At 40.0% G+C, this 27,997-nt stretch overlaps 1 protein-coding gene across 2 annotated transcripts in view; it reads right to left on the bottom strand.

Annotated features, from left to right (window-relative positions):
- The window catches only part of CBLB (Cbl proto-oncogene B), a 195,397-nt gene that overhangs the window by 20,943 nt on the left and 146,457 nt on the right, over positions 1-27,997 (bottom strand). For both annotated transcript variants that reach the window (XM_048816329.2, XM_075118372.1), the window contains exons 11-14: positions 25,706-25,891; positions 18,558-18,923; positions 11,334-11,428; positions 852-992 (exon numbers count right to left, since the gene is read on the bottom strand). In XM_048816329.2, coding sequence (XP_048672286.2) covers positions 852-992; positions 11,334-11,428; positions 18,558-18,923; positions 25,706-25,891 — 788 coding nt within the window. The remainder of the gene's footprint in view (positions 1-851; positions 993-11,333; positions 11,429-18,557; positions 18,924-25,705; positions 25,892-27,997) is intronic.

Below are 27,997 nucleotides of genomic sequence, written 5' to 3'. Positions count from 1 at the left end.
AATCTCTTTTATTAAACATGTGTAAAATCAGACCTTAATTGGTTAAGCCTGGAATGAGGAGAATGTTGAGTTTTATTGCATTGACATCACATTCTGAAAGGAAAAAAAGTCCTAATGTATCAATGAATTTTAAGCTGCAGAAGAGAGTCAGAACTTAGTAGATCAATAATTGATTTTAAGATAGTACTTTTGACCTATAAGACTACTAGTAATTGGTCCCTTCTGATATTTCAGCCTTCCTCCTGATTATTATCTTCATTCCGCACACTCAGATTAGCTTTATGAGTCAGGGACCAAGAGGTTTGCCATGAGCCACACAGCCTTCAGCTGCAATGTCTCTTGAGTCCAAATCTCCTTGCCACAACCCTTTAATGATTCAGAGACTGACAGTTCGCAGATATTATTTTAAGATATATTTAAAGTGAAAGAGAAATATTAAGCCTGAATGAAAAATGTTTTCTTCCTGTGAAACACAAAGGAAGGTCTTCTGTGAGATAGGTTCTAAAAGTTTAAAGAAGTTGCTATAACTCTGGTACACACAAGGCAAGGAGAGAGTGAAACCATGGGAAGTACTGCTGTATTTTGATAGTCACAGTATATTGATTCAAATGTGTTCTGCATTTTGTTACTTAAATTCTGAACCACAGAGTTTAATGGCTTCTATTCTCCTTCAACTCCACCAGAGGAATAAAAGGGCATGAATAACCCAAGCATGAAAAGATTACCCTTTAGAAGGCAGACAGCTTCACCGTGATTATAACCAATTAGATTTTAGAAAACCTGCCAAAAGTTCATTCTGAAATGATTTTATTCTCCTCTCCAAAGCAGTGCAATGCTGCAAGCTACCTTACCTAGTATGAAGTTTTATATTATGACAGTGAGGTGGATGGGAGCTCAGGGATACAGGATGGGAAGAAGGAATCTTGTACTCATCTTCTTCTACGTGTTCCCTTGATTTCTCAGCAAGCGAATTTGTTACAGGAATGACGCACCTAAGAGAGGGGGAAAAAAAACAAACAAACATGCCCAGCATCAGTTTAACTGTTGAAGAACCATGCTTGATCCAACACTAAAGAAAAAAATTTCTCGTAAATGTCACCAGTTTATAAGACAGTAACACAGCGAGATTTCCTGTCAGACTAAACAAAATTATGAGATTGTTTTTCCCCTTCCCATATCACCCATTCTTAAGACCGTACAGTGGAGCAGTTGGTAAACCTTGGACAGCCAGAGAGCTACTCTGTCATCAAATGGAGTAGCAGAGAGCCATGCAGACTTAAATAGATTTAGAATACAAAACATCCATATAAGAAGCTTAACCTGATTATATTTATCAAAGGAGCTAAATGAAGGTTACAGTAAGACAACAATATTTTGAGGGGCTCAACAAGAGAGCTGACATTCACCAAATCTGATTCTAGCAACAACTCTGCCCCGTCACAGGTTTGTCTGTGTTTTTTAGATTTAGTTTTTGAATTGTCATTTTACCTTCCTACACAACTGCCCTCATTGTTACAAGGATGTGGTGAATTCTTAGAATAGAATCACAGAATATCAGGTTTGGAAGGGACCTCAGCAGGTCATCCATCTAGTCCAACCCCCTGCTCAAAGCAGGACCAATCCCCAATTTTTGCCCCAGATCCCTAAATGGCCCCCTCAAGGATTGAACTCACAACCCTGGGTCTAGCAGGCCAATACTCAAACCACTGAGCTATCCTTCCCCTCCATAGAATTCTAGTAGTCTATGAAGATGTCATTTGTAGTTGAACAGCTACAGGTTGGAAATCAGTGCTGGTGTGCGGCCTGACTTACAAGATTTGGCTGCAGATCCAAACTTTCCCAGAATTCAGGTTATGATTCAGGCCTCTCTCACTACTGAAGCAACAGAGAAACCTGCTTTTTCTGATCAGACTACACGTGCTACACTGGAGTTAACAATAAAAATACAGGCACTTCTAGGACCCTGTCCCTTTCATCTGTCACCTGCCTATACTGATGCAGAGGGCCCAGCAAACCCAATTAAGTCATACTGAATTGTGGAGGAGGAGCACAGAAGTACTTTCTGGGGACTGCACACTGCTTGTACTCTGCAAAGCCCAGCTCAATGGAATCGCCTTTTACACTCATGTGGAGGGGACTGGATCCGGCAGGAATAAGAAGGAACACTGGCAGTGGGTCAGTAGCCACACAAATCCAACAAGTCCCTTGCTAAAGGAAGAGGAATAAACACCACCAAAGCAATCGCTATTGCAGTGCTGGAGGTCGCAAGAGCCGTCAAATATTACCACTGCACAGCCTGGGAAAGGTTTCCTCCCATACACAGTCAGTCCCATGTTCTTCTACCTGGCCTTAGTAACAAGTATGAGATTGGCTTTAAAAATACAAAAACGGAAGAAAGTACTCTAATCATAAACTGAGTATAAACAAAATTATATACAAAATGTAATTCATCAGCTAGCAACGACACACGGAAAGTGCCACTATGAAAAGAGAAAACCTTTACGAACAAGGCTGATATTCGGTCCTTTGATCTTGGTAAGTGATGACTGGACACGGTCTATCTCTAGTGACCAATTTTGTTTTGCTCTCCACTCCTTACTGTAAACCTATGTTTATAATGATTACATTCCACATCTAATAAAAAAATTCACAAAACACCCTCAGTAGGAAATGGTAAAGCTTTCTTATGGTTGTCATTTACTTCCAACCTTAAATGAAACAGTCATAGACAATGTTTGAGTCTTAAACTAATTGAATAATAATGGTAAGGAGTGAACTGCCTTAAAATAATCTGGATAACAGGTTATGAAATATCATGCAATCAATAATGGGTGTACTGCTCATTCTGAAAAGGTGCACCTAGAACAAATGCACGTATGGTCCTGACCATTTTCATGCATTGTATCGCTTACATGGACAACAGATTTGAGATTTTATAGATCTTCAAGCCACACTGCCAGGCACATCTGTTTAATGGATGGAGGGAGGGCTGAGAGTCACAGAGAGACTTGAATTTGAAAGGGGAGTGGGCTTCATGTCTAGTCCTTTGGTCCAGCTGATTTTGTTAAGGGAATAGAGCTGAACTGAACTCCTTATCAAGCCATTCCTGGCTTCCTGTTTTCACAAAAAAAACCCCAAAAACCAAAACAAAAAGTATTGAAGCATCTGGCACAGTGCATTTGTACTTGATGGAAAGCAGTGTTTTTTTTATCATTTATACTAAATAGTGTCTCATGACTACCAAACTCCAGATGCTACTTTAAAAGGATAAGTGTGGCCACTATAGATCTAGCAAATCACGAGGTCTGCAAAAGCAGAGAGAGAAAGCAAAAGGACTGCTGCACTAGAATGACGTATGTGAGACATTTGCTAAACATATTCAAAGTCTGGAGCTCCTTAGTTCTTTGAAACCTCTCAGATATCCTTTCCTGCAATCATTAATATTCTTTTGACTTTAAAAAAACAAGCTGTGAATGGCAGGAATACAATTTATTTTGTGAATACACTAATAACCGAGGGCAGATCTCTACTGAAAAACAGAAGAAGATTTATGGAACTAAATTCTATAGCTGTCTGCATTGTAGTTTTCAACCACCTTCTGTAGAGGGAGCAAAAGGCCTTTTGTAAATATAATAGTTCAGGCTGAAATGACTTTTTCTAATCTTTGATTTAAATATTCCCAGTTAAAACTGACAAGATGTTTGTGTCACTGCCCTGTGCCCACCACATAAGGGATGGAAGAATGTAACAGAAGGACCAGGAAAGGTCAGAATCCATAGAGAGGAAGTTCAAAGACCTGCAAAAGAAGACTTCTCTCAGATTTGTGGATCAGTAGGTACTGCTACCTTGCCGCTCAAGTTCCTCTGAAGACTATTTTATTACTTGTTAACCTTTAAAGCCATTCTAAGTTAAACTCTTGCAACACCATGGTTTGAAAAAAAGATGTCCAATGCTGACCAGTATAGAAGTAGTTTGCTATTCTTTGTTTTATGAAATCATATTGGACTTCTGGTTTATACTCCACATACTATAAATTATCCGAGAATAGTATAGAAGGAACAGAAGGCTATTCTTGAGAAAGAAACTGCCTGTTACTAAGCCTTCATTATTCTACTATTAGCATAAAGCTATTATAATGAGGTAGATACACAGAAAGCAAAGCAGGCAGATATTTCTATGGAATTTGTAATTGTTAGATAAAAATTGTGTTTCGCAAACAGACTCTTGTGCTCAGAGCAGGATTTTATAATATGGATATCTACTATCGATTTATTTGAAGTTATCCAAAATTTGACACTTTAGGAGAGGCTTTGATTGCTTCCTTCAGGTTAGTTCTAGACATTGTTCAGAGATTTAATTACAAAACTGGTTAAATCAGATGTACACTCCACTATATCCTGTGATACAAAGTACGTAGCGTGCCTATATTTGGAAACGTTCTTCCTAAAATTTATTTTTGATATTTACATTTTTTTTAAATTACTAATACTTTGAAAGTTCTGGAAATATTTGTGTACAGGTAAAAAGAAAAATAAAACAAACAAAACCCACTGAAGTAATTTTTAGTCTCACCCCTTCTCTCCCCCCCTCCGCCTCCCCATTTGGCAGTGTTTGAAATTTGAAAGGTTGAGTCAAATCCTTATCAATGGTGTCTCAATATTTTCTGGTTGTTTGAAAAGAAGCCAGATGTCACCCTCTTTTTCATGAAGAGTATTGATGGACAAAGGCAAATCAGGGAAAGCTATTAAATCAAAATAGGTTTTTGTCATTAGTTGTCAAGTCATTCTGAGGCCATCTCAGTTTTACCGGAGGAACTCTGAGCACACTGACAGTTCACAATTATTTACATTGCAAGCTCCTGTGGGGCAGGGGTCTCCTTATTTATGGGTAAAGGGCTTCACAAACCTTGGACGTTGGGGGCTCAATCCTGCAAGGTGCTGAGCACTCTGGCCTTCATCCAGCAAATCATGCAAACCAGTGTGACTCCTCAAATGCTTAAAGTTAAGCATGTGCTTAAGTGATTTCCTAGATCAGGGCTAGAGTGCTCAGCATCTTGCAGGCTTGAGCCACTGTATACATAATGCTACTTCCAATGCCATTGCAGGAACAATCACAGTGAATTAAGGGTGAGATCCTGATCTCCCTGAAATCAAAGACAGCATTCCTATTTAATTAAGTGAGGCCAGGATTTTACTCTAAACATTTATTTTCACATATAAAACAATAGAAATAAATAAAAGTAACAAAAGAAAAGGTAGTGGTGGGGGGACATCCAGAGTGCTTTATGCTATTTTCCCCTAACACTCTCAAAGCAATTAGACATGTGAGATATATTCATAAAATTAAGAGCTCTTGGAAGATCTAAATTCTTTACATTTTATTACAATTTTATTGCCTTTTCTCACAGAAAAAAACCTGCTGTGTTATACCACATATTACTAGCAAAAAGGCAAAAATGACTTACTCACCTAAGTAAGGCAAGCATGATTTTGCTAGAAATAGGACAGCTTTTGAGCAAAGATGTCTTATTGTATGCATGATGTGAAAAATTACTTTCATACTTTTCTTCAATGCAAACTAGCCAATTAGTCAAAACTGCTAAAAAAAGAGAAAGCAGATTTTGAGAGTATGTAAGTCATAGGAAAGGGAAAAAAGTTCACACTAAATTCCACTTAACAAGGAACACAGGCATAAAAATGATGCAGTTCACTAGTGATCCATACAATAATATGGATTTTGAACAGTCCAATACCAACAGCACAATTATTTTTCACTTTGGGTCAGAAATTCAGTCGCAGAGTGGAAAATACAAATTAGTACAAGTCATGTGCTTTATGAAGGTGCAACCAGTGCGGTATGCATTTTACTTAATTATGAGGGGAATGTTCTTTTGCAATATAAAGTCAACCCAACACGTTCAAAGGCCATTAGACAAAACTTGAGATTCTGCAGGAAGATCAAGGACCTAAGATGAAGATGAATCAGCAGGACACAGGGAAATCACAAAGTTAACAGCAGCCCAAATGATATGGCACATCTGGTAAAAAGAAAAAAACAAAAACAAACCCACAGACAAGGAAAATATAAACCCTTCTGCAACTATTGACAATTGTTTGTAACTGCAAAATATTGTTGTCAAAATTCTTTAAAAAGTTTTCCTGTACTTTTTTTAGAATACTTAAGAATACCGTATTCAAATATGGCAGAGGCAGGGAAAGTGAGACATATGGGAATATCTTCCCAACGCTGTAGGCAAGGTACAAATGGATGAGGGATATACAAAATATATGAAATTTCAGAAGGGAGACAGTGCAACCTAGTGGATGAAGCACTGAACTGGATCTAAGGAGGCCTGCCTCCTATTCCTGGCTCTGCCAGAGGCCTGCTGGATGACAATGAGCAATACACATCGCTCCTCTGTGCCTCCGTTTTCCCATCTGTAAAATGGGGATAATGATACTGACCTCCTTTGTAAAGCACTTTGAGATCTACTGATTAAAATGCTACATATGACAACTATTATTTAGCAGCTTATTTTAATCACCTTTTTCTTTTACTGAATTAATCATGGCACTTTGGTTGCAGTAAGTATTTTAATCTGTTTCTAAAACAGTTATCCACAAGTTTTTAAAAGTCTTAATTTGTTCATTTTGTGCCCCCCAATATTTTTCATTACTACTAGACAGTTTAAAAATTCAATCAATTTGTATTTAAAAAGGTTCTATCTCGCAACAAATAGCAGCGGTGATTTTTATCTTAATGATATTTAATACTTAGTAAAAATATTTTCAAAATATTTCCTGAATTTCTATGTAAATTTACTTTGATGTCTGATATTTCAGGTGACACACATTGTGCCTGATTTCTCATTTACATTTGGAAGTGGAAAGGGGTCTTAGTGTAAAAGAGATCAGGCTCCGAGAACATTGAATTAAAAAACCTAGTCCCTGACTTCGCAAGATCTGGTTTCCAACTGGGAACAGAAAACAACAAAAGGAAAGGATCTTAGTATCCGTAGTCCTGATGCTGGAGTTACTTTTATGAAAATAACTGAAAAAACCCACTGTTCTGTATAATGTGACCTTGCTGCCAGCCATGGCTAAACAGAGGCTTGAGAATAGAAAAGATGGGGGATTTAGGTCAGACCGCAGCAGAACATCTATGGAAAGCTAGAATATCTTTGACCAAACAGAAAACAGTCTGACATATTTATGAGGGCTAATGGCTCTCAAATTTTAGAGAGAGAAAAATTTGTAAAAATATTCTCTCAACCATTTCAAATTTCATCAGGCTGAACCTTATCCATGTTATATGCTCAAAAGCAATTTTTGTTGTTGCAAATATGATCTGAGTTCATTAAGCTGATCAGTTTTAAAAAGTGCAACACCAATATCAACCTGGTTTCACATACTTTGTCAAGCTTGGGTCTAGATTATTAAGATCTTTAATTGGGTCAATTTGAAATGGGACATATGTAGTATTTGCTATTATGCACAATGATAATTTTTCTGCTTTAGCACCCATACCATGCGGCACAATTATAGTTGTATATCCTGAATTTTCTTAACATAAAACCTTACACACACCAAGGTAATATTTTTTTACTTTAAAGTGTGCTTGGCTTTTAAAATAAACAAAAAACAAAGTGAGTCATCATGAAAAACTAGAGCTGGGTGTGTATTTCCCATCAATTTTTTTTTTTGGTGGAAAATGTTTCTGCAAAAGGGAAATTATCTATGATAATATTTCAATTTTCCACCAACAGAACTGAAACAATATAGTTTCTGGTCAGATTAACTAAACTGAAATGTTTCTCTTTGTAAAAACAAATTGACACATTTCATTTTGCATCAATTCAACAATTTTTGTCTGCCTGAGCTGCAGCGGTGCTTCCTGGGAGCTGTAGTTCGGACGCTCATGCACCCATTTGCCTCTGTCCATTAGACACCCTGGTGGAACTACAACTCCCATGATACCCACAATCTCATCTCTGGCTGACCTGCTGTGGTGCACACTGGGAGTCATGTGGCTATGGTGCATCATGGAAGATGTGGTCCAGCCAGGGAGCTCAGCCCATAGAAGAGAATGGGGCCCTGAGGCAACAGTGAAAATTTCAGCAGAAACAGATTAATGTCAAACTAAACCAAAACTAAACATTCTGACATTTCCAAATTCAGTCATTTATGAACTTTCTGTTCAAGATGAAAATAAATGCTGAAATATCACAATTTTGTCTGGAACAAAAATTTCCATTTTTAACTCTCTCTGAAATAGTCACTCTAGCCAATATTGTTTCTCACACAGACTGTGGGAATCAAACATTCAAATATATGCATGTACTGTTCTGTGTTTATTTGAATCCATGATTGGAATATACATGCCTGCGTTTATTACAATATACAGATGTCCAGTTTCAATATTGAGATATCTAGCTATAAGCAAGCTTCCCTCTCTTTCCCATGCTCAGACAACAATGAAAATGGCTAGAGCATATTGTGTTTAGAAACTACCCAAAATAAATTCACCTTTGAACTTGGATTAAATGCAAACAATTTCAACTCAAAGGGTGACTTTTCCAGAAAGTTGTGAGCAAATGAAAATGTGTTATAATTAAGGCTGCATGTTTGTCAGAGGTCACAGAAGTCATGGATTCCATGACTTCTGGGGCAGCCGGTGTGCCTGGTCCAGGGGCCACCTGAGCAGCTCAGGCAGCACATGGTCAGTCGCACTGGCCGCTGCTGAGGCAGTCTCGGGCCATCAATACCCCCCTCCCCAGCAGCAGCAGGAGTTTGGGTGTGGAGGGGACAGGGGTTGGGGCACAGGACAGGGTGAGGGCTCCGGGTAGCACTTACCTGGGGGGGGCTCCCCAGAAACTGCGATATCACCCTCCCTCAGCTCATAGACAGAAGTGTGGCCAGGCAGCTCTGTGGGCTACCTTTGCCTGCAGGCACCACCCCCTCCAGCTCCCACTGGCCACGGTTCCCGGGGGGTGGAGGCAGCCCGTGACCTGTCTGACTTTTACTAAAAATATCCAAGACTAAAACGTAGCCTTAGTTATAATTAAAGTGTCTCCTGTCAATTGCAGTTTTATTATAACCTTTATGCTTTGGTAAAGAGTGGCAGAACAATGACATTCTGAGCTACATTCACCCTTAATGCTGTTTCTCTTCCTGCTGTGCCTAAATGTTACAGCAAATTGGGTTTACAAAGATTTCAAAAGACTTGGCAATGTCACATTCTACTGTTACAATTCTTTTTCTTTCAATAGACGCTAAGTACGTTGACAGATGTAATTATTTTATTACACAACTACAGCTACACTATTTCAGCGCCTAAGAACTACACAGTGTAAGGGGGCTGTGACATGTCATTCCATGTTCTTTATGAAAATATGCTTTTCGTATTGACGTAACTGAGAGATACTTTATGCAAGATGGCTCATGTGAGATATGATTGGAAAAGTTATCATTTAATGAATGTGATTATCCTATTTGTATGCATGTATCATTTCTGTATCTGAAATTAGGAATATTGACAACGTATCCGTATTTCAGCTATGCTACTTTGGGTGACGCCCACTGCCAACCCTGCAAGTACAACAGTGGAAAAGCCAGACAGTGCTGATGGCCCATCAACAAGGACAATGGACAGTAAAATAGCTTAGTCTTCTTGTGAACCTATGGGTCAGCCTGTGAAGAATGGCTACCAGGGCCTTACAGAGTCAGGTGGTCTTGTCACCTGGATATGAAAACATTACCTGGGACTTCTTGTAACTTTCCCCAGTAAAGGACGGGGGGGGGGGGGGAGGGGGAGGCAAACTAGGGAAACAAAGGACTCCTGTTTTATGCAAATCCTATTTAAGGGTGGGGAGTGAGGTAATCCGGGTCATCAGGTCTCCCCTGCTACCCCACCTAAGAGGACTCCTGGAAACAACTATGACTGAACAGGGGGAAAGAACTGGGCACAGGTTAGAAGGGCATCTGGCCAGTGAAGATTATTATTAGATGCCATGTTTAGGGAGAGAACGCGCATGTAACCAGTTTCTTTAGTGTATTAAGCTTAGTTTGCGTGCTCTCTTATTTTCTTAGTAATCTGTCCTGTTCTGTCTGCAACCTCAACTACTTAAAATACACCTGCTATAGTGAATACATTTATTTCTGGTTTATAATATAACCCAGTTTATGTGATTTCTACCTGGGGGAGTGGGGGCGAGAATTGTGCATACCCTCTTCCACCTTGAGGAAAGAAGAGAATATAATATATCTTTGTGTTTGTACTCCGAGAGAGGCGGACATCTGAATCTGGAGCAAGTCCCTTAAGCTGCGTCTTCCCAGAGCTGATCTGCAGCTGGGTGTGGCCCTGCCTATGTGTGTGTTAGAGGAGGTTTTAAGAGCCCAGCTCAGCAAGACAGGTAAAAGGGGGAGCCCATGCTGGCAGAACAGATACACTTGGTGGTATCTCAGTACATCAGGTGACTTCCCGTCACAGGGGCCATCAAGTATTGTGGGATAATATGATTTACAAAGAAAAAAATCCAGAGCATACAACTTATTTACAAAAGAAGGTTTGGAGTGCTGTAGAATCCATTGCTTCTGTAGAAAATCCTGGCGGAAATCACAGCCCAATCAGAAGATTCACTTGTTGCCAAGAGCAACATCTGGCATCAAACAACAAATCATGCAACTCAAAGCTTAAGAGATAGCCTGCAACTTGAAATGACGACATTCACCAGGCCACATTCTGGCTAGTGAGAGGAAAGTGGCATCTGCTGATCCCAACTAAATGGGTGCCCATGCTGTACTCTGCAACAATGGCCATACTGTGGGATCATCATCTGGCCAGCAGGAACTGCAGGTAAAGCATTAGATGCAGGAATAAGCACGGAAAATATAAACACCATTGCTGGGTTGGGAATGATACGTGCACACGCGCGCGCACACACACACACACCACACTCTCTACCTCTAGACATTGTCCTATATCTCCTCTAATGAACAGCTTTGAGTAGCTTCTCCATGGGCTTAGGAGGGGAACTGAAATAGGAACGGCTAACTTCTATTCTGCACTCCCACTGCTAGGAGTCTATACACAATGCCTACCAGAATTCATGCCATTTTACTATAAAAATGTGTGACGTGTTAAATTAGCATTACAATTACTCCCACCTAGTCAACACAATTTACCTTTGAAAAACCCCATTCAAGTTCATGGGAAACACATCCACCAGGAGAACTTCGTTAATGCTCTTTTTTACAGTGGTTCAGAATCAGTGCAATTGTCTATGTAATTAATGCATTTCTTTTATAATAAAACACCAGACAAAGATGACTTACTTCATACTAGGGAGGATGGAGGCAGCTGTGAGAGGGGGTGAAAGTCGAGGAGGGACATCATATTCTTCATTTCCTAGATGGCCATTTGAAAATTCCTGAAAAATGGACAGAAATGTTACTTGGATATTGTTACTTATATAGCATCACAGGAGTGTACCGTTTTACAAGTTCAAAAAGATCTACTCGCCCATCCCCCAGGAGTTTGAAGCCTGAACTGATGGACACAACGTAAACACTTGCTGCAGACTTGTGCTCCTAAATCTTAGCTTCCATTAAATTATACATAAAGATTGAAACATTAATCAAGTATTAAAACTCATGCAATGTTAACTTTGAGAACTGGCAGACAGACTTAAACAGCAATGCAGAGGTGTGAATGGCCTTGTTCATAGAAATGGGGTAAGCCTGAAACCTAAAGATGACAATTTAGATGCCAACTGGTGAAAGGGCTAATATAAGGCCTCTCCAGAGCTCAATGGCATGGCATTTTCATATTGGTTGGCTACTCAGATTGAGTAACATGACACCTCTACTAGCCATGAGACTGGACTCATGCAACATTACTACAAAGCTATAATCGGAACTGTAAATGTAAACCCAATACTCTTAAAATATGACTCAAATTAAAGGGCTTTCAACAAGAGTCTAGCTGGATGTAAGGGTTGGTGCTTTCTCTATGTGAATTTGGATGGGAAAACAGTCACTCTGTAAACAATATCATGGACTTCTAGAGCTCCTGTCACTGGATCACGTCAAAGCAATTTACCAGCACTTATTAAATTCCCACCTCACCCCTTTGAAGTATGTATAATATCCACTTTACGAAATGGAGACAGAGGTTAAGCAGCTTGCCCAAAGTCACACAGCAAACAGACAGAAGAGGCAACCCACGTCTTTCAACTGTAGTGAGTTAAATCACAAATCATTCCTCTCTCTCTTCATAATACAAGTTATATATTTTCCAAGTAAAAGAAAGTTAAGTTACAGTAGAGCAGCTCAGAGTTAGACTGGTCTAAGAATCACTACTGAACCTCTTGATAAAACTGATTACAGTAGAATCAGGAATATTTTTCTTAGGTCATTGCAAAGGCCACAGCTATCTAATGTCTTAAAAATTATAGCTGGACAGCTTTAAATCATCGTCTTCTACTTATGGAAAAGATTTCTCAGTTTTCATGAAAACCAGGTGCAGATCGTTAAGAGTAAAAAGGTTTTAGGGCAAGATACAAAGCCCACTCACCCCAATAGCCTTAGGATAGGGCTGTCAGTCAAATCTCAAAGCTATATGTTTAATTTTAAAAATAATTTTTAATATTTTTATGTTACAATACTTTTGCTTCACATTTGATAGCCAAAAATGTAGCAACATGTGCTAGCAATCAATATCTTCAACTTGTGTGCCTTCCTGCAAATAAAGAATACTGAAAATACAAAAATGGTAATTTTTCAGTTTTAAAAGGCAAAGCTATACAATGTCCAGGCAATAGATTTTAGTCTCTGATATCAGTAGGGAAGTCGAACATTCCACTCTGACAAAGGGCATGTTCATTGCCTTGATGCCTAATTTTAGAACCTACAGTTTTCAGGCGTATACAGCGGATGAAAACCAACTCCTCAGAAATAATATTTTCCTAATTAAAAATACAACATTTTTTCACCTGCTTGAAAAGCAAATGGAGTAATTCAAACAGTCTTCATTGGAGAAAGTCTCAAATTAGTAATTTTAAGTACTTGAGAAGTTCTCTATTTTACAGTGTTAAAGGTGATCTCCAGTAATTACTGGAAAATTATGCAAGTTCTCTTTATTCCTCTAAGGTACTCTATTACCACCTTAATTTTCAAATCCATCCTTTGGAATTAGCTGCTAAAGTACTACAATATAGGCTTTTAGCTATTTGTTTTGTCTTGTTTTAAAAACAGAGTTAGCAAATAAATAATGGATATACTCTGTTTTCATGAAAGTATTCTTCTCACCTGTCAAAGGACCAAGAAATTCAAGCTAAAAAACCTGAATACACAAATACCTGTGTACCTGTATTTTTTAATCAAAAAACAAAACTGAACACTAAAAAGGGAGGGCCCAATTTAAGTTAGGATACACACTTTTCCAGTTAAAAGAAAAAGGAGTACTTGTGGTACCTTAGAGACTAACGAATTTATTTGAGCATAAGCTTTCGTGAGCTACAGCTCACTTCATCGGATGCATACTGTGGAAAGTACAGAAAATCTTTTTATACACACAAAGCATGAAAAAATGGGTGTTTACCACTACAAAAGGTTTTCTCTCCCCCCACCCCACTCTCCTGCTGGTAATAGCTTATCTAAAGTGATCACTCTCCTTACAATGTGTATGATAATCAAGGTGGGCCATTTGTTAGGCCTGTCCTGTAGTAGGTGATTCTGGGAACTCTTCTGACTCTATCAATCTGTTTCTTCACTTCCGCAGGTGGGTACTGTAGTTGTAAGAATGCTTGATAGAGATCTTGTAGGTGTTTGTCTCTGTTTGAGGGGTTGGAGCAAATGCGGTTGTATCACAGAGCTTGGCTGTAGACAATGGATCGTGTGGTGAAGGCTTCTAACCTACTGACCGCTATTCCTACCTACATGCCTCCAGCTTTCACCCTGACCACACCACACGATCCATTGTCTACAGCCAAGCTCTGCGATACAAACCCCCCTCCCCCTCCCCCCAGACGTTCTTGTTAAACCCTGGATTTGTGCTGGAAATGGCCCAACTTGATTATCAAACACATTGTAAGGAGAGTGATCACTTTAGATAAGCTATTACCAGCAGGAGAGTGGGGTGGGGGGAAAGAAAACCTTTTGTAGTGGTAAACACCCATTTTTTCATGCTTTGTGTGTATAAAAAGATCTTCTATACTTTCCACAGTATGCATCCGATGAAGTGAGCTGTAGCTCACGAAAGCTTATGCTCAAATAAATTGGTTAGTCTCTAAGGTGCCACAAGTACTCCTTTTCTTTTTGCGAATACAGACTAACACGGCTGTTACTCTGAAACTTTTCCAGTTATATTGGCAATAACTACAAGGCCAAGTGTGGTTAATAATTACCAAAGCATTGTATTTTGGGAATGCAGTGTACCTAGTTTGTCGTTTTAGTTTTAAACTGAGTTTAGAGACTAAAAATAAGGGGAAGTGTCAAAACTGTGCATTACTGATATAGGTATAACACATTAAGAGCAAATGAGAAAACTTCATTAAGCCTCAAATTCCTAATGTCACTTTACAAATCAACTGTAATGTCCTCATAGAAGGAGGATGCTAAGAAATCCCTTGAGGGTGGGGTTTTTTGTTTGTTTGATACCAACATTCACCTTTGGCAAAGAATTTTCCCATGTGAATTGTTCATTTTAATCCACTTTTATTTGAGAGTGGTTTGCTGATGTGTGACAACAATAATGGAACAGTACACAGATACAAAATAAAAAAAGACATTGCTTAAGGGACAAATTTTAAGCCAGTCCTCCACATAATTTATTAAGTGCTGGTTCTGAACTTATTCGTGTGCAAAACTGTGCATACATACATGCCTCTGCATTTTACAGGTGCAAACATTTGCAATGTATACATTAAAAATTCTAACACTGACATGCACCATGATTAGAATTTGCACGTGTAAAACCCAGTAGCACAGATGCATGAAAGCACCCACATAATTTTCCACATGCACAAATCAAGGCCTAATGGCTGAAAACCATATCCTACTCTTCCAGTGAACGAAAACTCTGCATAATGTATTCATTTTCCTGAAGGATGCAACTGCACCTTTTGTGAAAGCTGTATTTTATGAGACACAACCACAATGATACTTGTGTAACACAAACTTGGACTTCTGACAAGTTTTATGATGTGCTCCACATTGATGTTGGCCACAGAGATGCTATATTTTTGCTTTAGGTACCTTGCAATAGCAGGCAACTGGGTAAATCCCTAAGGCTCTGTCTGATGTTCTATATTCACTGAAAGTATATTACCAAAAATAGTTTTTGCTGACTTGTGTGAATGCAAGTTTGCCACAGGAGTCAATAGGAGTCATGGACATGCATCTGAGGGCAACATTTGACCCTTATGGAAGAGATACTCTATTATTTTGAGACATCTAAATATAACCTTACATCAAACCACTATAGAGGACAAGACACTCAATCACACTGGAGCAAGAGAATTAAAATTCAATCATTACTAATGTAGAAGAACAGCTCTAATATGGGATGTTTACTCTTAGATAAGAAGCAAACTGTATCTGACCTTCTACCTCCAATACCAGGAGTACCTGCAGCACCTTAGAGACTAACAAATTTATTAGAGCATAAGCTTTTGTGGGCTACAGCCCACTTCATCAGATGCATACAATGGAACATATAGTAAGACACACACACACACACACACAGAGATAAGTTGGAAGTTACCATAGAAACAGTGAGAGGCTAATTAGTTAAGATGAGCTATTATCAGCAGGAGAAAAAACTTTTGTAGTGATAATCAAGGTAGTCCATTTAGACAGTTGACAAGAAGGTGTGAGGATACTTAACATAAGGAAATAGATTCAATATGTGTAATGACCCAGCCACTCCCAGACTCTATTCCCACAGTCTCTACGCAAAAGAATAAATGGACACAAATCTGACATCAGGAACATTCAAAACATTCAAAAACCGGTAGAAGAACACTTCAACCTCTCTGGCCACTCAGTAAAAGATTTAAGGGTGGCAATTTTGCAACAGAAAAGCTTCAAAAACAGACTCCAACGAGAAACTGCTGAGCTTGAATTAATATGCAAACTAGATACCATTAACCTGGGTTTGAACAGAGACTGGGAGTGGCTTGGTCATTACTCATATTGAATCTATTTCCCCATGTTAAGTATCCTCACACCTTCTTGTCAACTGTCTAAATGGGGCATCTTGATCATCACTACAAAAGTATTTTTCTCCTGCTGATAACAGCGCATCTTAACTAATTAGCCTCTCACAGTTTGTATAGTAACTTCCAACTTATCTGTATGTGTGTATATCTATCTATACGTTCCATTCTATGCATCTGATGAAGTGAGCTGTAGCCCACGAAAGCTTATGCTCTAATAAATTTGTTAGTCTCTAAGGTGCCACAAGTACTCCTGTTCTTTTTGCAGATACAGACTAACACGGCTTCTACTCTGAAACCTCCAATACCAGCTACTGGCCTTTAGATGGCCCTATACATAACTGTTCTCAGGAACGATGCGAACAGTACAGTAAACATGCATCATTTCTTTTATGAAGCTTGTAAGACAGTGAAAGGTAGTTAAAATAGAAGCACATTCTCCAACTTAACAACTGTGCTGGATATTGTTTCCTGTTAAGATTCATTAAGATATCAGCAGAGATCTCACTAGATTTTCATTGCTTTGTGTACTTTTTCTAAAGCGATTTTTGATCACATCAGAATGTCAGCTATAACATGGCTCTGCCTCACCCACCAATTCCACAGCTTCAGGACTCTAGTACTAAAAAGCAGCATTAGAAGTTTGTTCCATTTTCAAAATTAATCACATTTATTTGGACATATTATATGTAATTTTCCAGAGTTCCTATAATGGATCTTGAGCCTACTTGCAATTTTGGAGGCAGAACTCACTGGCTCAAACTGCTTGTGGAGCTAGAAATAATTTGAACAGATTCGTGCCACACTCTGTGGATTGGGCTTAGCCACTTGATTCCCTTTCTTCTTGATCCTAGTATGGCAGACAGCCCAGGGAGAAGCAGCATAAAGCCAAAGCCAGTCCCTCCTGCACCTAGTGTATGGAAAGGGAGCTCTGCTAGTTTTGTGGACAGGGGAAGTTGCCCATGCCACACCATACTACTCAGGAGAGAATCACACTAGCCTCTCCCTCCGTCGGGCCACAAGAAAGCCAGAGCAGCCCAGAGCCTCGAAGGGAAGTTGTAAATGGCATCACCCTCCATCTTCCAATCCCCTTCACTATAGAGAGCCGATGAGGCATCCTCTGAGGCTGGCTCCTTCACATCAAAAATTACTATCTCCAAGCTACCCATGTCTGCCTTACCAGCCACTGCTGGTTACTGCAGCTCCAACTGCAGGTGCCCTCTATCTCCCTGTTGAAGGCCACACAAGGAGTACAGAGAACCAGACAAAGATCCAGCTGCCAAAATGGATGTTATTGCAATTAACTGCAACAAGAATGAGCATAGATACAAGCATAGCTCAATTCTAGTTATCCCAATACTGCAACCTTATGGCTTTCCTTCAGTGAGGTTTACAGGAGTGATAATATCAAATTGAGAATTGCAGCGCATGAGGTTGTGACTAAGGGCACTTTGGGTATGTCTACACTGTGACAAAATACCTGTGGCATGGCAGCAGCTGGCCTGAACCAGTTGACTCAGGCTTGCGGGTAGCAGGCTGCAGGACTATACAATTGCAGTACAGATGTTCGGGCTCAGGGTGGAGCCTGGGCTCTGAGACCTTACGATAGGGGAGGCTCTCGGAGCTTGGTCTCCAGTCCAAGTACACACACTGCAATTTTATAGGGGGACAGCCCCAGTGCTGCAAGCCCAAGTCAGTTGACCCAGGCTCAGATACTTGATGCTGTGGATTTTTTAATCACAATGTAAATGTGCTCTTTTTACTGTTAAAAAAGGCAATTTATACATTCGATTTATATGTATACACACACACACATATACACACACACACACACACCCATATACAAAGTATCTGATAATTTGTTCTAAATTTTTTAAAATGTATAAGCTATGACATGTGCATTTATTATTTACACATTTCGTGGTTTGCTGTGGTTACAGAGTCCGCAACTCATCTAAGACTGGAGCACTTATCAATAAACGTATGTGTAACTTTAATATGGTATTTCCAAAGCTGAATGCCAGACAACATATAACTGAGGTCAGTAACAGCACCAACTCTATGGATCATTTGCGAACGGTTTTTCCTGCGCTGCCATTTTTGTGATGGCTTCAAGTTAAAATTAAATCCTAACTCTGAACCTCATTTACTGCTGCTTTAAATTACAGAGTTTAACAAGCCTCTCTTATTTATAGCCTTTCTATTAAGTATAGACAGGAAAGCTTCAAATGAAGCAGATCGACATCAGCCAACATAAAATGGCACTCTAACCAACATGAGATCTTCGCATTGGATTAACACATAAAATTAGGCTTCACGCTCTGTGCCACGCATTGCTTACCTTGGCACCTTCTAAAGGCAAATCATGGCGTCTATGTTTTCTCATAAATCCTGGGTCAGAACCCATTCGGTTGTGCCTTCCATTTATATTCGAACTTGCAGTGAGTCCTGGTTTGGGGGAATTGTCATTTAGGATTCGACATCCTATTAATGGATTTGTCCCAAACACATCTCTGGGGCACCAGGCTTCAAGTGGCACAGGCTGGTCTCTGGAAGGCACACTTTCAGGATGATGCAAATGTCTACTTATCCTGTTGTCCAGCGGGATTGGAGGGGGTCTCTCAGGTGGAGGTGGAGGAGGATCTCGCAAGGGAGGTGGTGGTGCTGGGAGGGGTTTATCTTGTTTCCTCACCATACATGGAGAAGACTAAACAAAACCAGAAATTAAAATAAATTAAGTCTACGGATGCACAACTCATGAAAACGTACCGCTTTACCTTTTTTGTCTAAGGGAAAACTTCAGGCATAGGCTAAGCAGGCATTTGTCTAAGATGCGAGATATTAAGGTGGCATTATAATAGTGTTGGGATGCCAATCCCAACCCCCTTCTTCTCCAGCAGTGGGGTTCTTGATCAGAAACTCTCTCTTCAGAAAACATGTTCCTCTTTCTGCCGGGGGGAGGGAGGAGAAGGGCTGGTATCTCTAGATGATTAAACTTCTCCAGAATCCTCCTTTGCTCTGGCTTCCACAATATCTCCTTTGAAGCACTGCTACAGGTCATGCAAAGGATTCGGAGACATATTTGGGAACTCAAAATGTCTTTTGCAGAAAACAGCATTTTTGGAGTGGGGAATAATACCGTAAAATGGACTGGGTGGTGAGGGAGGGAAGGAGCATGGAGCAGCAGCGGTTAGGGACCAGGAGGCAGAATGGACAAGTCCCATTTTTGTTTAGAACGCATATGCACCTACGGTCAACTCTGCTCTTTACATGCTGTCATAAATATAAAGGGAAGGTTAACCACCTTTAAATCCCTCCTGGCCAGAGGAAAAAACCCTTTCACCTGTAAAGGGTTAAGAAGCTAAAGATAACCTCGCTGGCACCTAACCAAAATGACCAATGAGGAGACCATATACTTTCAAAGCTAGAGGGGCGGGGGGAACAAAGGGTTCTCTCTGTGTGTTGTTTTTGCCGGGACCAGAGCAGGAATGCAGGTTAGAACCCCTGTAAAGGGCTAATAAGCAATCTAGTTATGCATTAGATTCTGTTTTGTTTAAATGGCTGATAAAATAAGTTGTGCTGAATGGAATGTATATTCCTATTTTTGTGTCTTTTTGTAACTTGAGGTTTTGCCTAGTGGGATTCTCTGTTTTGAATCTGATTACCCTGTAAGGTATTTACCATCCTGATTTTACAGAGGTGATTCTTTTACTTTTTCTTCAATTAAAATTCTTCTTTTAAGAACCTGATTGCTTTTTCATTGTTCTTAAGATCCAAAGGTTTGTGTCTGTGATCACCTATGCAAATTGGTGAGGATTTTTATCAAGCCTTCCCCAGGAAAGAGGGTGTAGGGTTTGGGAGGATTTTTTGGGGGGGGGAGGGGGGGCAGAGAGAGATGTTTCCAAGCGGGCTCTTTCCCGGTTATATATTTGTTAGACCATGATGGTGGCAGCAATAAAGTCCAAGGGCAAAAGGTAAAATAGTTTGTACCTTGCGGAAGTTTTAACCTAAGCTGGTAAAAATAAGCATAGGGGGTTTTTCATGCAGGTCCCCACATCTGTACCCTAGAGTTCAGAGTGGGGAAGGAACCTTGACACATGCCATCTATTACTAGAACAAACTTGTTCAAGTCACACTCAGGTAACATGCTCACTGTATATTTGTGCTTGCAGTTCACACACAGTACATTTCCTCTGTCAGAGCATTTTCTTGTTCAGATTTGAACAGCATCAGAAATTAAATAAAATATATTTTAAAATTGTTCGCAAAAATAATGAACCCAAGTATATTTTAAAAAGCAGGAAACTTAGTGATCAAAGGAATATATCTATGGAGTTACAAAGCTCCTATAAAAGTAGTATATGAGAAAAAAACTGGATTTTCATAAGAATTAAATTATTAACACCACCTTGCAAAATTATGCTCATCAAATCATCTGAGGTGTCCACCACCCCCGAAATCATTACTATTAATCATCATGGTAAAAGGTAGGCAAATTTTGTGCCTGGACGGTATAGCATTTTGCAAGGCTGAACTGTTTTTCTGAAAGATATGCTCTAGGAATAATTTTGGGTTAGTTTTATAGCCTGTATTGCAGTAGAACCTCAGAGTTATGAACACCAGAATTACGAACTGACCAGTCAACCACACACCTCATTTGGAACCGGAAGTACACAATCAGGTAGCAGCAAACACAAAAAACCCCCAAAAAACGCAATTACAGTACAATAATGTGTTAAATGTAAACTACTAAAAATATAAAGGGAAAGCAGAATTTTTCTTCTGCACAGTAGCTTCAAAGCTGCATTAAGTCAATATTCAGTTGTAAACTTTTGAAAGAATAACCGATGTTTTGTTCAGAGTTACGAACAAACTCCATTCCCAATGCGTTTATAACTCTGATGTTCTACTGTATACAGCATGCCAGACTAGATCATAATGGTCCCTTCTTCCTGGGGAATCTATGAATATTAACACTACAAGAAAAATAACCCACAATTTTGCTGAAAGGAAGAAAGCACTACAGTTAGCCTTACTCTGCAGGTACTCCCTCAATGAATTTCAAGGGCAACAGTCTATCACACTAAATACTAACTTATTCCACTAGTAGACCCCACAGAAATAAGTGGAACTACTTCTAAGGTGCTATGCAACGTGAGTAAAAGTGACTAAATCTAGCTTCTACTTAATGAAAAAAAAATCAGTGATGAACTTTTTCAAGAAGGCTACAAGGTAGAGCTGGACGAAAAATTTCTGTCAAAATTGTTTTTCCAGGAAAATTGGGTTTTTAACTAAAAATATGTTTTTGTGGAAAGTGTCTTTCTGTGAAAAATTCCAACTTTTTGTTGCAAAATTGGAAATTCAGTGTTTGGGTTTTTGTTTTTCAACTAAAAGTCAACTTTTTTTTTCCAACCAGCTTTACTGCCAAGTTTTTAACAAAATGTAATTTTCTACTAAATAGTGGTATTTGGCTGAGGTAGCTGAATTTTTTTGGATTTCACAGAAAAACAGTGGACTATATACAATACTGAAAAGTGCATTTTCAGTGTGGGGTGCAAAGAATTCAATATATACTCCAAAAAGAAGGAGTAGTGTGTCTCTTTCCCTTTGTACTACACTAAAGAGAGGTTACTCTGCGTCAGGGGTGCATGCACCTCTCGAGCCCTTGGATCAGAGATTTTCAGTTAGAGTCTGTTCAGTCCATGCATGGGCCCTATGCCTCCTTGTGACGAATACCCTAGGGGTGCATAGGCAAATTGCCCTTAGTTCCTTCTCCACTTAAACATCCCCTAAAGAAAAGTCCGAAGCAGAGGGGAAGTAGGACAGGTAGTGGCGAACCCACAGGGGGACACATCTCAAGAACAATTATTGCACAAAATGAGTAACTTCTTCTTTGAATAGTGTCTTTATGGGTGTTCCACTTCAGGTGACTTCTGAACAGTAACCACAGATGGAGGAGGGAACTTCACAATAGAGTGCAGAACTGCAGAACTAAGTGCCGCATCAGAAGTGACAGCATGGATCAGGGAGTAATGATTTGAAAAAGTATATACTGAAGTCCATGTAGTGGCCCTACATATTTCAGATACTGGTACATTCTTCAGTAATGCCATAGGGCAGGGGTGGCCATACTGGCTTGTGAGCCACATGCAGTTTTTTTTCCCATTAAAGTGTGGCTTGGGGAGCTCCCTAGCAGCCCCGGCCTCCTTCCCACCTATCAGACTGGGGAGGAGAGTGGTGGGGGGAGGGGCAAGGCAGAGGTCCCAAGCTCTTCAAAGGGGTGGTGCAGTAGGGACTTCTGCCCTGCAGGGGCGAGGGGGAGTCTCGGGACTTCTGCCCTGCGGGGTGCACCTGCCAGAGCTCGGCGCTTCAGCAGGAGTGGGGCTGAAGCCCCAACCCCCGGCTCCCAAACTTCTGAAGATTGTCGTATGTGACTTGGAGGGCCAGTAAGTTTGCAGTCCCTTCCACCCACCACCACGGCAGGGGTGGGCACTCTCTCTCTTTGGGGGTGGGGAATGAATACTCAGCATCATACCAAGTGACAATAGATCCAGATATCCATCTTGATAGTACAGATTGAGGACCCCACAGATCTATCTGTGAAGGAAGTTAAAAGCCTAGGTGACTTCCTAAATGGCTTGATCCTATCTGAGTAGAAGACTAATACCTTCTAATACGTAAACAGGATTCCTGTAGAGAACTATGTGGTTTTGGGAAAACCAATGGTAGATGAAAGGATTAAAGTGGAACTCCAATAGAATCTTGGGTAAGAATTTAGTGTGTGGACCATAAAAAGGGTGGGATTTGCCATCAAGGCTCCAATCTCCCTAACTCTATGGGCTTGCTACTAAAAAGGCTGTCTTCATAGATAAATGCAACAGAGAACAAGTTGCCATTAGTTCAAATGGAGAACTCATAAGGTAACTGAATACCAGTGTAGCCATTGTGGGGACCCATATAGAAGTGGAAGTGGCATGCAGGGTTGGTTTCACCACCCTTGGTAATAAGCCTGATGGATTCCTGAAGGGATATGTTGGAGAATACTCAAAAGAAATAGAGGATATTAACTGGAGGTCTCCTTCATCCTCCTCCACCTCATCTAAAGAAGGAGCACCCACAGAAAACAGTGGAGAGTCCTGTGGTACCAGATGAGGTAGTCCAGGGCTCCAGGTCTCAGTATCGAAAGACACTCAGTACCCAGGAGTGGGTTCATGCATTATCAGGAGGTCCTTAGTACATCTGAACTCCTGCAGTACCAAATAGGGGATCGGCACTGATTCGGAAGCCAAGGCCAGTCACCAAAGCTGATAGTAGCCAATAGTGGACATACCAAAGCAGGCACTGATGGTATCTAGTGCCATTTCTTGCTCGGTGCAGAGGGTGCTAAATGCCTGGGTACAGACAACTGAGCTGAATGCATAGGTACTGACATTTGGCTGGACTCAATGGTGCCAGTTCTGAGTGTCTATGCTTGCCCTCCTTGCTGGTAAAAGATACCAAGGCCCTAACGGCGCCATCTCTCTCCTCATGTTCTGGGATTTTACTGCCCCGGTCATACCAGAGGGGTGTCCTTAAACTTAACAGTACCAAGTTGAGAGATTAAGCCTTCAGAGACTGTAGATCTCTCGAGGAACCTTGACTTCTTCTGAGCTGGCTCCTTAAAGAGCCTGTCCGTGCTCCTCTTTTTGGAAGTCTTCCCTGAAGCCTCCAAAGTCTCACCTTTCTTAGGGGAAGTCTGTGCCGATGTAGAAGAGGCACTGGATCTGTCAGGAGACAGATGTACGGGGGGGCAGGGGGGCCTCTTGATGTGACTCAGAAGCTGGCCAAAGGGAGCAATCCATCATTGGGTATCTGAGTTTAATCTCCATGTTTTTCCTTACCCTGGACTTGAGGGCCAGGCAGAAGCTGCACATCTAGGAGACTCCCCCAAGCAATGGACATGTTAAAGAGGTATAGACTCTTGGAAAGAAAGGCAACATTTGAAACCTGACAAGCCAGGCATGCCCTGCCAGGAAAAAAAATCTTCTCTCAGCTTATCTAGCTAACTATAACATAACTATATATAAATGTAAAGACAATTGTAACCACTATAGGAATATTAGAAAAACTGAGAAGTGCTCAAGGCGGACACGCTAGGGCTGCATCTCAGGCCAAGGCAGTTGAGAAGGAACTGGGGATGGTTCATCCTTACAACCCTATATAGCCTCAGTAACCAGCACAAGGAGGTATAGGACACATGCATGGGTTGAATGGACACTGCTAACTAAAATCTCCGAACAAGGGCTTGAGAGGCATATATACACCTGAAGTGGAGCTCATAGGGCCACTACTCGAAGTTTGTGCTACTGAGTGAATTTGAGCATTAGCTGTAAGACCATAGCCTCTTTAATTAACTCTGTCATTTAGCTTAAACTGGAGCTAAAAATGATAGGGATGAGGAAACATTTTTATATACCTCATTTGTTTTGGCTAAGTATTATGCTGCTAGAATTAAATTTAATTTCAAAAGGAAGCTGAGTGTCAAGTGTAAAGGCAAAATGCTGATAAAAGAAATAGCGTGTTTATCATTGGACTACCATGCACACAAACATACAAATACAGATTTCAAACAAGCCTTCAAAATTTAAGCTAATTCTTACATTTGTACACCAATTACAATAAAATGGTTCTCTCATAATAGAGAAAATTCAAGACACTTAAATCCAGTATTTTATGTATGTTCTCCTTCAGACTTTCAAGTAAACAATTTTTAAAACTGTTCTAAATCACCAGTTTTCTTCATACACAAACTGTATGTATTCATTTTGTACAATTTATTATTTCCTTTTCTAAATCCACTTGAAACATGGATCCTAATTTATCACACCTTAAGTTTTTGATAGCAAGATATTTGCATAATTTTTTCTTGCTAGGACATTGTGTAAATCATCATTTGATTACAGCATGCAATTTTAATGCAGATAATGACCTTTTAAATGTACTTTTTAGAGTACTTTCAGTTGCTGTTTAATGTTACTAATCAGGGACTATTACAGGGACTTGTTTCATCAGAGTAGGTCAATACCATGGTTTTAAAATTGTGAAATATAATCATGGGGCTAATCATGTGTAACATTGCCATCAAAACAGAGAAATATAAGCTTGGAGCTAATCCTGTGTAACACTGACATAGTAAGAAACCATGTTTGTGTGTCATTAGCTGATTCTACAAGACGTCCTATAGGGGGACGGCCATCAGGTCTGATCCAAGGTTCACTGAAGGCAACAAGTATTTCCACTGATTTAAACGAGGCTTCGATCAGGCCCTTATTTAGTGAATTCTGGCATGTTAGAATTACATAGGGACTTGGTAGAAGGCTTAGGGGATATTTTGGATATAACAAATTAAAAAAATGCACTAGCCAATCTTTAAAAAAAATGCACCTTAAAACTAACAAGCATCATCTCTCATCATTCAGTTTGACAGAAACATACTAAAATAAGATTTACCTTTGGTGAGCCAGTAGGGCTGGCACAAGGTGACCGTGCTACCCCCTTCTGAATGAGATCCAGACGGGGAGGCACCGGTGGAAGACTAATATGGGGAATTTGCCCGGGCTCTGGAAGTGGCTTTCTTCTCTGTGCAAGCGGAGAGGATCCTGGAGAAGTCACTGGTGAATTCTGTCTCTCATTGCACTTCAATACAAAAAAGAGCATATTACAAGTGTTTACCTGATCCATTAAGATTACAGCTTTCATTGCTTGATTAAGGCATTTGATATTGGAAGGTGCTTGCCATTAGCCATCTGCTAGAAGTGCTCATTACCCCACTTTTCCTGATTAACAGACACCCACTTTGCAAGGACAGCATTATTTAATGAACTGCTTTAATGTCACTCTTACTCCAAGTTTTACTGAGACCCAGTTTAAGTTAGATTATTAAAAGATTTAAAAAGAGACACAAAGAAATTAGATTATATATTATTGCAGTAGCTGAAACAGAAAAGAGGAGCAGGGATGGAAAGTTCACTATAGTGTTTTACTCTTGGTAAATGTTTATTTTATACGCAGCATCCCATTTAGGATTCTATTTATTATTTTTAAAAGCTATTCAATGAAGACTGAATCTTTCACTTACCACACTACATCATAGGTCATTTTAAAATCACACTTCAATATAAAGCTGAATAAGTTCTTCTAAGCTTTCAGTAAACAAAATCTTCAAGCCGGGATGCAACAGAACAATCATTTCTGATTCATTTGATTTATAAGTTTCCCTTGACCAAATTCAATTTATGTAAACCAATATTACATTTAGTATAAGTTTTTTTAATGTCCACAGGTGACAAATGTTAAGCTGATTTTTGTCTCAGCCTGTTTCACAAAATACACATTGCCATTGAAAATTAAGTAGTTTTCTTTTAAAAGGCTAATCTAAATATAGAAAAAGGAATGCAAATGTACCCTGTAATCTAAAGATAAATCCAATCCCCCAGGTTTCAATCCTCATATTAGGCCCTGTCTGTGCTACTAATATACTCAGTTTTGCAACCCATTCCTGAAACTCATCTCATTTATAAACACAGACATTTTAGTTATATCTATACAACATCTTTATTCAAAACACAGATGTGTGTAATGCTTGTAACACCATATCCTGGAAGGAAAAGACAGAATACTTGGGGGACATGCACACAGAGCAGCAGCACCTGGAGTGCTGGTGCACTCTGGAACTCAGACCACACAGAAGGCCAGGAGCCTAAACAAGTTACAGACGCATAAACGAACATTCCCGCCCCACCTCTAAAACGAATATATAAAGACAAACACTTTCCAGCATAGGCTGCTGGCAAAAGTGAAATACCAAATTGCTAGGACAGATCAGTTAGCTGTAAAGTTGTTTTATTATGTTTTGTTTTCATCTAATCTGCGCTTAAATAAGAGTCTTGCACACGATGAGATACTGACAAAGGCTAGATAACCTATCTTCCGTCATGAACTCAGGACTTGACTACACTTGAAACGCTGCAGCGCCGAGACATGGTAGCTAGGTCAACGGAAGAATTCTTCCATTGACCTAACACTGTCTACACTGGGTTAGGTTGACTGAACTATAATCATAGAATATCAGGGTTGGAAGGGACCTCAGGAGGTCATCTAGTCCAACCCCCTGCTCAAAGCAGGACTGATCCCCAATTAAATCATGCGCTGGGGTGCAGATTTTTCATGCCCCTGAACAATGTAACTGGGTCGCCGTAACTTTTTAGCATAGACAAGGCCTCAAGAACTTATTCAGGAAAGCACTTAAGTATCTGTTTAAGCTCACTAATTAAACAGGACTTGAGCACACGCTTAAAAGCCATGCACATGCGTACCTATACTCCTCACTCTGGAACCATAATCTAAAAAATCCATTTTACTAGAACAGAGGTGTTCAATATTGCAGGAAACAAGTTTATTCTCAGTCTTTTTATCAGAAAATTCAGTGTTGTGTTAAAACTGAATTGTTTGGTAACTTCAATTAAAGTAGTCAACTATTGCGTATTGACCCCTGTACAGGGGCAAGGAAGCGCCAATATCTGAACTGTCCAGGAAAGGTCTGGGTAATGCTTTTTGGGAAAATCAGGGACAGAGTGTTTTGGGTTCATCCTGAAGGTAGTAACCAATGCTGTTGGGAGCCAGAGTGTGGCTGGTGTGTTGTTGACAGGCTGCTGGGGTCAGAGTGGTTGGATCAGTGCTGTACACAGACACTCAGGGAATGACCTGCATGGTGTCAGAGAGGGTTGGGAGCTACAACAGCAA

This window comes from Caretta caretta, chromosome 1 (assembly GCF_965140235.1).
Source record: "Caretta caretta isolate rCarCar2 chromosome 1, rCarCar1.hap1, whole genome shotgun sequence".
In the NCBI taxonomy this organism is placed as follows: Eukaryota; Metazoa; Chordata; order Testudines; family Cheloniidae; genus Caretta; species Caretta caretta.
The sequence above is the reverse complement of the archived record's forward strand: the minus strand, read 5'-3'. Positions and strand labels throughout refer to the sequence as shown.